Raw genomic sequence first — 10361 nt, forward strand, 5'->3', positions numbered from 1 at the left:
AGCTCTAAAAGTAAGAAATGCCCGCTTGGAATCTCTTATCGTCAGATTGGCTACCAGTACAGGATTTTGCATTTTCTTTGACATTGCGTTTATCTTGGGCGCGGTTCTTTCAATGGAGTTTACTGGTTCAGAAACTATTACAGAAATACTGTACAGTAGCAGCATGATTGTTTGCAACATTTGTGTTCTGGCTTCTTTTCCAGACTGGAAAAAGCGCCTTCTGTTTTGCAGTGAAGAAACTGTGGGCTAATAACAAAAACTGTTTTAAGATTTTATATTTATTATTGTATTTCTGCATGTATAGGCAGGTAAAAATGAAAACAAAGAGATTAAAACCATCTGTGGTTGCTAGTTTAGTTACTTTGTTCTTACGTCATCTTTTCAATGCTATATATTCACACGTGTTCATGTCTACGGTTGTCTTTTGAGACTTTTGCATGTCGTTAATTTCCGTAACAATGTATATTTTGCGGCTAAACATCTTTAATCTTTGGAAATGTGGTACATTGACGATGTATTTTAATTATGCGTTCGTATTTTACAAGATTGCATTTGTGTTGCGTGTACGATTTCTATGAAAGCACATGTAGCAACAGTGCGTGAAGGTTGTAAAATACAAACAAGAATATTATGTATAGAAAGGTGCAAAATTAAATCGTAAAATATATCACATTAAGGTAGAAATTAATATACATTTTTAGGCACTAGTGAAAAATCCTCCGGTACGTTACAGATTAGGCCAGTGGAAAGTGTTAGAGGTTCTTGTCTTGCTGAGTTGGGGCGTATTAGTTGGGGGCTAGTTAGGGGTTTTATGGATTAATAGTTAGGGTTAGTGGTTAGCAGAAAACATAGGCGGAGAATTATTCACTACCACCGTACTCTGGTCTATGTAATGCAAATGTTTGATTAAATTATGAACTATATACAAATACGATGCAAACTTTACAATAATTTTTGGGTATTTGTATTTTTGGAGACAAGATTTTGTATAAAATACAAGTTTGTAATTTGATCGGCGTGTTTTCATACAGCATAATTCTAAACCAAAATTAGATTTTTATTCAGATCACCTACAGTTTAGGTTAATAGAATGATCACTGGTATATTTGTTCGATCGCTGTTTGGCGATAGCAAGCCGCTTATTCCAGTTCTCCGCCAAAAATATTCTTGTGGGACGATATCATTTAACAACAGGTTAACAATCAAGCCACACACTGCAACAAAATCATCAAATTTGTTCATAAACAATTCTGCAAAGACCAGAATACGCTGGTTTACTGCTGATGCCAGTCCAACTAATGGTGAAGCCAAAATTGAAGGGATTTTAAAAGTTGCTTTTCCGAATTCAGAGTCCATTCAAGTGAAGGATATCTCAGGGGGTTGCGGAGATATGTACGAGGTTCATATCGTGTCTTCAGACTTTAAGGGTAAAAGGGTTGTGCAGCAGCATAAACTTGTAAATGAAGCACTTAAAACTGAAGTGCAGAAAATGCATGGACTAAGGATTTTTACCTCCGTTCCGAGCTGATAAAAATACAAATTTCTGATTGATGTTTGCTAAATATTATTTATTAACGAATTTTCTCTAGCAGTGCGACTAGAAGGTGTGAAGAAACTTTTTTTGAAACTATTGCTATTTGTCGAACAAAAAAATCTTTGTAAAAAAACAAAATGTACATTGTTGAAAAGTTTTGTGCTGATTTGTAACATAAGCAACCTGAATTAGCTTACTGGTACTTATATTTTTCAGCTGCTTTACTTTATCAACGTTTTTTCACACCCAATCACCTCTGCTTATTACTTTAAATATTGTTTCAATTTACGAACTAGCTAGGTTTTTTCCACCTATATAATATATTTAAATTACTAATTTTTGATTTGCTTATTTAAACTCAATATAAAATTATTCCCAGTTCAGCAAAATCGAGCAACCATAACAACTATATAAGTACTACCATGTTTCCATAGAGCATAGCAGTAGTAATAATTTAATAAAGAGATATTTTGCCCACAACATTATTTTTGTATGACCATCTAGTTAAATTTTCCTATTCCACGTTGAGTAAATCGAAATTACATAACTTTAATAGCCTAAATGCTATTATGTTTCCATAGAGCTTAGGGATAGTGGAGTGATATTTTGCCGACAACATTATTTTCGTATGCAAATCTAGTTAAATTTAGAAAATGGACAATTCTTTATTGAGCCGATTTTTCGGCGGAAAAGGAGCTGATCTTCCGGACATTAAACTTGATCCGGCAGATCTTCCTCCTCCCCCAACCCCTCCAGAAACATCCAAGGACACAAAAAATAAACCTGGAGACAAATGGTCAAATTTTGACCCAACAGGTTTAGAAAGAGCGGCAAGAGCTGCTAAAGAATTAGACCATTCAGGTGAAATATTTGTGGAGAAGTTTTAAAATATGAGTCTTCTATTTTTTTAATGACATTTTTTAGTGGGAACTAAATTTAAATGTAAATATGTAATCTTTGCATTTTTAAAGTCTAGCCTATATATATATTGATATGTGTGTGTATTTTTATTTTTTTAGACATAATAACCTATATGCTGGGAATTAATATTAAATGTCGGTTTGTAATCTTTGCATTTTTTGGAGTATATATACTGTATTATATTTGTTGACATTAGCCTATACATCATATACTGGAAATCAAAATTAAATGTACATATATAAATTTGTAATCTTTGCATTTTTTGAAGTAGGCCTATTTTTCTGTTTGTTGTTTTTTTGACATCTTACACAGGGAATTAAAATTAAATGTAAGTTTTCTTTTAAATGCAGCCAATGCAAAAGATGCACTTGAGCTAGCACGAATGCAAGAGACGACCAAGCAAGTTGAGTTTCAGGGCAAAGTAAAGGTAAACATTGATATAATATGTTTAATCAAATTTTGTTCAGGTCTAGTTTGTATTATACAAGCAAGCATCTTACATGTACCATGTGTAAGTTAGTGTAACCATATGTTTTGGTCTAGTTTGTTTTGTGTAACTATATGTTTTTACAGGAGTATGAAATGAACTTGGAGCATTTGAAAATGGATCAGATTAAAATGCAAGGGGAAGAAAGAAGAAAAACTTTATCACAAGATGCAAAGATTAAAAAAGAGGTAGTACTAGATTGTTAATTATCATATAGTAGGGTGAGGGGGAAGACGGATTACCTTTAGAACATAATATACAAGTATCCTGGTCTTGCTTTAAACCATTGACAACTGTTTACGGGAGTTGTGAGGATATGACTTTAAAATTCTTTGATTGTTCTTTGTTTACTACCAAATGGGATCGAATAAAAAGGTGTCCCATCTTCCCCCACCCAACTGTATAGCACAATAGACAAAACTTTATAGTTATATTTTTGCGAAAATATTAAATCCGCTGTTCTAAAAGTGAACTTTCAGAATTTATATATTTGTGATCTTAAATGACTGATGCTAAAAATGATGCCTCATCATATGGCAGATAAAACATTTGAGATCCCAAATAAAAATTACAAGAAGAACCTTTAAAAAATATTTTACAAAGTTTTTCCATTAAGTTTTAGTTTGTTTTATTTGACTGTAATACAGCAACAGTACATATAATATATATATTGAATATTTTTGTTTATAGCAAGCAGAGTACCAAGACCTGTTAGCTCGACGTAGATATGACGACCAACTTAAACAGCAATCCCTGATGAATGAAGATAATCTAAGAAGACAGGAACAGTCGGTTGAAAAACAAGAATCAATGAGAAGAGGTTTGTGATTGTAATACATTGAAAAGTTTAAAGTTTAAACGGGAGAACTATAACACCCAATAAGATTTAGTCCCCCCCCCAAGAAAAAAAATATTAGTTTCCACCAATAACACACTGATACCCTTCTGGTAAATGTCTATTTGAACAAACAGTGCTAAAGTATACAGTATACAACACATCAATCAATGAGGTTTCCTATAATTGACTACTTTTGGTATAACTGCTTTTAATAAAGTCACCCCATAAAATATGTGCATTTTAATAAAGTCACCCCAGAAAATATCTGCATTTTAATAAAGTCACCCCAGAAAATATCTGCATTTTAATAAAGTCACCCCAGAAAATATCTGCTCTTTATTAAAGTCACCCCAAAATTAAAAATATGACCCCTATATAGCCACCCTGGAGCATGAAATGAAGTTACGACGAGATAATGAAATGGCTCGTGCTGAGGCAGAAGCTATTGCTCGTGCAAAAGCTGATCGTGCAAATAAAGATATTCGACGTGAAGAAATCAAGTTAGAAGCGGCAGAAAAAAGAGAAACTGTCTTGGAATCAATCAAGTTAGTTAATAATAAACTTGATTTTTTTAAATAAAAATTGAGTAATTGTTGAAAGTTGGGTAAATATGGGTAAATAAAATGAAAATTGTGCCAAAAACGTATATTTTTTGTTTTTTAAAAGTGTAGGCTATTTTAAAACCGTGTTTCGGAAAATGCACACTATGTGATAAAATTTTGATCTGATGTATGAGTTTGTGTATTTATTGTATCTGATATTCTAAAATATTATTTTTACCTCTCCTTCAGGACAGCTGGAACTGTTTTAGGTGACGGTGCTAAAGCTTTTCTTGGAGATTGGGACAAAATCACAACTGCTGTAAGTTGTACAGTGTGGTTTTCTTTTTTGGGGGGAACTGTCATTTTCTGTAATTAAAAAAAAAATTTTTTTTTAAGTTGATTTATGTGGTGTGTCTTATATATAAATTTTATTTCTTTTCGTTAAATGTAATTTTCTTTTATTAAAAAAATTGTTTTGTTTAGTTGTCTAATCAGTTATGCATTAGTAAAACATAAAATTACATCTTCCCTCCAGGCCTTTGGTTTAACTCTCGTTGCTGCTGGAGTCTACACTTCTAAAAATGCGATTGGAGTTGCCGCTCGTTATATTGAAGCGAGACTCGGAAAACCTTCGCTTGTCCGTGACACAAGCCGATTCACCGTGCTTGAAATGTTTAAACATCCGATTATTACAACGCGGAGATTACTTAGTCATCCTGAAGATGCATTGAAAGGAGTCGTGCTAAGAGTATGTGGGGTTTATTTGGATAATTTCATGAAAAATGCAAATCATGGAATATAACATGGGTTAATAATAAATTTGGGCATATAACTGGAAGACACTTTATTTAGGTGCAGCATAGTAGGTAACGGTTGCACACTGCATTATAAATAGTAGATTGCATTAAATTTTAAAATAATAACTTAATTTTAATTCATATTTAAATTCTGTAATATTAATATTAAAAGTCTTGCTTTTTAAAAACCTCTGATTATTACACAAAAAAGTCAAAATGGTGTTTTTGCTAAATTTGCCACTTTGTTGTAATTTTGTGTTTGTTTTACTTCTAGCCCACCTTAGAGGAGCGTGTTAGAGACATCGCCATAGCGACCCGAAACACCAAACGAAACAAAGGTGTATATCGTAACATTTTGTTACATGGACCACCTGGTACAGGGAAGACCTTGTTTTCTAAAGTAAGCTTATTTTTATTACTTGATTTGGCACTGTTTTGTGCTTTTAGTGCGTTGATAATTGTAGAAAATTCTCAAGTTTAGAAGCTATTAAAAGATTCTGATTTTTTCCAAATCTCTCAATTTCAGAAACTTGCCATGCATTCTGGTATGGACTTTGCAATCATGACAGGGGGTGATGTGGCTCCGATGGGTCGTGAGGGGGTCACAGCCACCCATAAAATGTTTGATTGGGCAAACAGCAGCAGGAGAGGGTAACAATATTTTTATTTTACTTTTTCATGAAATTCTTTTTAATTTTTTTAGAAAGACTGGTTTTAAAAAAGTGTAAAATTATGATGAAGACTAGAAAAGTAATTGTAGTAAACAAAACTAGTTCACATTTTACTTTTTTTCATGAAAATATTCTGTAGCTCATTGATGTAAAAATAGTTTTAAATAGAAATATGATGGAAGGGTTTAAACATTTTAACCACTTAAATAAAAACTTACAAAGTTTTATGTAAAATTTGTGAACTATTTGCTTTTATATATTACTTCTGAATTTCTTGACAGTTTGCTCCTTTTTGTTGACGAAGCCGATGCATTTTTACGGAAACGAGCAACTGTAAGTTTCTTGAATCGCCTTTTGTGGTCAAATTTCAAATGAAACTTTCTGTTAAGAAAAGATTAAGAAAAAATTGTTAGAAAATACTTTCTCTTAAGAAAAGATTCAAGGACTAAGGCTTGGGTTAACTAAATCTTACTAGGGTTAATCGCTTTTTTAAAATAATTTTTAATTTTCTTTCTCTGACTTTCCCTGCAGGAAAAAATCAGCGAAGATTTGAGAGCAACTTTAAATGCATTCCTCTACAGGACTGGAGACCAATCAAATAAGTTAGTTTCATTTTTGATATTTATATACCCAAATTCATGTTTTATTTGAGATAGGTAATTGATGCCATACCTTTTAGCATACTATAATAAAATATAAAATAAGTGTACAACATGTTACTAAAAGAATTAATACTTATTTTTTGTGGGTAATGTCATACAGCATGGCACACCATGAAACCCGAGATTTAGGCCAGAGTTTTCCTATTACCCAGACACTCAGGTTTTAGAAACGATTAGTAACCACTGGGTTGAAGCAATGTCCGTTATCTTATGTGTCTTGCCCACAGACATTGGCACCGTTTTTTAATTGCAGAAGAAGCCACAATTATTATGACATCATTTGTTTCAAAGAAATTGAGAAAATACACAAATACACTATATTTCAACTACTTGCTCCGACACACATGTAATGTTTATGCTTTTCCTTCTGTTAGCCGCAGATGCATACCCGTTTTTTTTTTCTTTCAGTTCCCAAGTTTCTCTGTGGTTTTAATGGACAAACGCTTGCCTGAATGAAACTTAAACTTGTGTTGTTAATTTTGTTTTTAGATTCATGATGGTATTAGCAAGTAACCAACCTGAACAGTTAGATTGGGCAATAAATGATCGAATTGATGAAATTGTGGAATTTTCATTGCCAGGTATAAAATATTACTTTACTTCTGTATTACTGATAGTTTGGACAACCCATTAGTGACAACTTTATTACTTTTCAGGTTCTGATGAAAGAGAACGTCTGGTGCGACTTTATTTTGATAAATATGTTCTTGAACCTGCTATGAACACTAAACAGTAAGTCAACAACATGAGTGTCAATATTTTAATATTAGGCTTCAGGTCTTTCTTACCACTGTGCTGAGTTAAGTGTTTTATACAAATCTTATAAAAGTCTTTTAGAAAATTTTACTTATAAAAAATTTGCCAATTTGGCAACACATGTGATTAATAGAACTTGCTTAGTTCAAGAGTGGTCGGAAAACGACAGTCGTTATAACACGGGTGTTCTGTTTCGTACACCTCATACCAGACTTACCATGTATGTAACTTTGTGGGTGATGATTTTTTTAGTTTTTTTTATATATATATATATATGGCTGATAATTCCCACAACCCATTAGTGGTGGGTTAGAGCAATTGCCGTTAGGTGTCTTGCCCACGGACACATACACCCACAATGGTAGCAACGACAAGCCTTGAACCCATATAAGTCTTCGTATTTTGTGATTTTTGGAGTGGCATATAACTTGACAGGTGCGGAAAATGGCATTTTGAGTCCAGTTTACCTTTTTTTCTGTATTAAAACATGAAGTATGCTAGTTCTTTGACTTATATCTTAGTGCTATTTGTCATTATTGTTGATTTCCAGGCGTCTAAAACTCGGTGATTTCGACTTCAGCACTAAGTGCTCTGAGATCGCAGATAAAACTGAAGGAATGTCGGGTCGTGAGATTTCAAAACTTGCTGTGGCGTGGCAGGTAACTATAGTAGGGTGGGGAAGATGATTTTCATTAAATTTTCTCGTCCCATTTGGTAGTAAACAAGGAACTTTTAAATAATTATAAAACTGTATCTTAATGACTCTCATAGACCGTTGTTAATTGTTTAAAAAACGATCAGGATTTTTGGATAATATGTTGTAAAGGTCCACCATCTTACCCTCAGTACTATATCATAAATTTTGATTTATACAGTAGCAAACCTTTGATTACAAAAACAAGATTAAATATGTCTCTTTGCCAAGGGCACTTACAAATTGTTTCAGGCCAATGTTTGCTTTTCTATAATCTTATTATTGCATTGCCAGGCATACGGATATGCCTCCACAGATGGCACGTTGACTGAAGAAATGATTGACGAGAGAGTTAACGAAGCAGTGGCACAACATAAGCTTAAAATGGACTGGCTCAAGCACCATTCTGGTGACCCTTCCATTGTCGGCGCACCAGATACATCAGACCCATTGTCACCAAAAAGCACGGACTATGCCTCTACAACTATGTCAAAAAATTAACATAATTAATATTCATTCCGTATTATCTGATCTTCGTGAACGTAATTTAAAAAAGATCAGAAAATGTACTTTGTTTTATCACAGACAACAATTCAGTCATTGGTTTTAGTAGCAAATCTACAATAAAAGTCCTTTGTAGGCAATTCAAAAAGTCGCATTATTACACATCGCATAAAATGAACAAAATATTTAAAAAGAATTGTCTTTTTAACTACTCACTTGTAGTTTTATAATCCGTCTTTTTAGCTATGGTAATGTGACTGAGTCATTAAATCGTTTCCAAGGACTTTGGGCGCAAGGAAGACTAACAAAGAATATTTTTTCGGAAGGAATATACAATACATACTTTCAAGAGCAGAGCCAAACTGTATAACAGGATAATTCATAAACGCGATTCCGGCTCATTTAAACCTCATACAACTAAAGACCGACGATTAAGAGTCACGTATTAGCTACCAGTACGACTGAGATCATCTTTCTTTAGATTCTAAAGGTAAGAACATAACTACTGATCACTTTGTTGTTCGGACTTCTCTGTTTGGTAGACGCAGTGTATATTTGTTCCCGACGCCCCTACAGTTCCCGTCGCAGATATTATGGCGGTAAGTATCTGTAATGCTCATGGGCAAAAGTACTTACGCAAAATTTAAAAAGGCGATAATTGGCTAACAATATTTTCCCTTGGAAAACCGGAAGATTAAATTGGAGACGAGACAGTAGCACTCGCCCTGTACCTTGTACCTCAAAACTAATTTTCATTGCAAATTTTCTTCAATAATTTATCCTTTATTTTTTTATACAAACTAAAATGAAGGTATTTTACAGATGAAGACACACAAGGTATCAACAAAAGTATTTTTTCGTTCAAATCATATTTTTAATTGTATTTTTTATTCCATTGATAATGTCTTTCAGAAGATTCAGATTTTGACATCAATGAATAAACAAGTTAAAGAAAGTAAAACAGGTATGATGGTTTTATGTGTTTAAGTACTTATGTCTTTAACCATAGATAGCCTACTGTAATCTGTATAAGAGTATCTAACCAATGCATATATAACTACATTAGTATTACACATCTTATGCTATGCCTTGTCTGTGGTGATTTCAGCTTAACCGAGAAATCTACAATTTTCTACATTAGAGAACATTATTCGAAAACCTCCACTTTTTTAAAAAAACTTTGGTTTAAGTATCGCACATGTGTTTACTTGTCAAAAATTTTCAAGTAAGTTATAGTACTGTAAGAGAAGATGGACACCTTTAACACATAAAATTCAAATATTCTAGTTGTGTTTTGAACAATTAACAACGGTCTATAAGAGTAGTGAGGATAATGATATATAACTCTTTAAATGTAGCCTACTTTTTTACTACCAAATGTGACAAGAAAATAGAATGAAAAGGTGTCCCATCTTCCCCCACCCTACCATACAAATTACTGAAACAAGTAGTAAAGTTTACCAATTATATGGTAATGTTATAAAGATTGTTTTAGATACTAAACAGGTTATTAAACCCAGTGCTAATACTGAACTTACAAGTTTGAAACTAGAAGGTTTAAAAGGTGTAAAAAACCATGACACACAGCATGCAAGGATAGATGTTTAATTCCAATGCCTATGTAGTTATATACAGTAGGGTGGGGGGAGATGGGACCCCATTAGAATTACCAAATGGGACTAGAAAATAGACTGCAAATGTGTTTTATCGTCCTCAATCCGGCTATACCCAGTTATATTGGTGAGGTCCTTGTCAGCAGACCAATGTTACCAACCAGATTTGCCCATTATCCCAAAACCCAAAACTACTTACATTTATACTTATGTGTAGAAGTAGTCTAAAACTTATTAATCTTCGCTTTGCAGGACAATAAATCGGATTCTTAATATTGACTGTACTGCATGACTGTAACTTACTTTATCCTCGCGTGGCAGGAAAACGACAGTCGTTATCAC

The 10361-nt window shown here is 33.2% G+C and overlaps 2 protein-coding genes across 2 annotated transcripts; both read left to right on the plus strand.

Annotated features, from left to right (window-relative positions):
* Window positions 1–1024: 1024 nt before the first annotated feature.
* LOC101242565 (bolA-like protein 3) lies at window positions 1025–2116 on the plus strand. The gene has a single exon (XM_009860680.3). It carries the CDS (start codon window positions 1091–1093, stop codon window positions 1526–1528), a length of 438 nt encoding a protein of 145 aa, XP_009858982.1. The 5' UTR covers window positions 1025–1090; the 3' UTR covers window positions 1529–2116.
* LOC100177022 (ATPase family AAA domain-containing protein 3-like) lies at window positions 1567–8599 on the plus strand. Its single transcript, XM_002121769.3, has 15 exons — window positions 1567–2395; window positions 2806–2882; window positions 3029–3130; window positions 3633–3762; window positions 4160–4325; window positions 4572–4641; window positions 4858–5070; window positions 5394–5519; window positions 5646–5770; window positions 6072–6123; window positions 6322–6392; window positions 6942–7033; window positions 7109–7184; window positions 7759–7867; window positions 8197–8599. The coding sequence occupies exons 1-15, from the start codon at window positions 2188–2190 to the stop codon at window positions 8401–8403; spliced, it is 1824 nt and encodes a 607-aa protein (XP_002121805.1). The 5' UTR covers window positions 1567–2187; the 3' UTR covers window positions 8404–8599.
* The last annotated feature ends 1762 nt before the right edge of the window (window positions 8600–10361 follow it).

This window comes from Ciona intestinalis, chromosome 7 (assembly GCF_000224145.3).
Source record: "Ciona intestinalis chromosome 7, KH, whole genome shotgun sequence".
Lineage (NCBI taxonomy): Eukaryota > Metazoa > Chordata > Ascidiacea > Phlebobranchia > Cionidae > Ciona > Ciona intestinalis.

Coding starts and splice junctions, on each gene's coding strand:
- LOC100177022 (XM_002121769.3), top strand. CDS start 2,188: ATGGACAATTCTTTATTGAGCCGATTTTTCGGCGGAAAAGGAGCTGAT. Junction 2,396..2,805: donor TAAAGAATTAGACCATTCAG/GTGAAATATTTG, acceptor TTTTAAATGCAG/CCAATGCAAAAGATGCACTT. Junction 4,642..4,857: donor GGGACAAAATCACAACTGCT/GTAAGTTGTACA, acceptor TCTTCCCTCCAG/GCCTTTGGTTTAACTCTCGT.
- LOC101242565 (XM_009860680.3), top strand. CDS start 1,091: ATGATCACTGGTATATTTGTTCGATCGCTGTTTGGCGATAGCAAGCCG.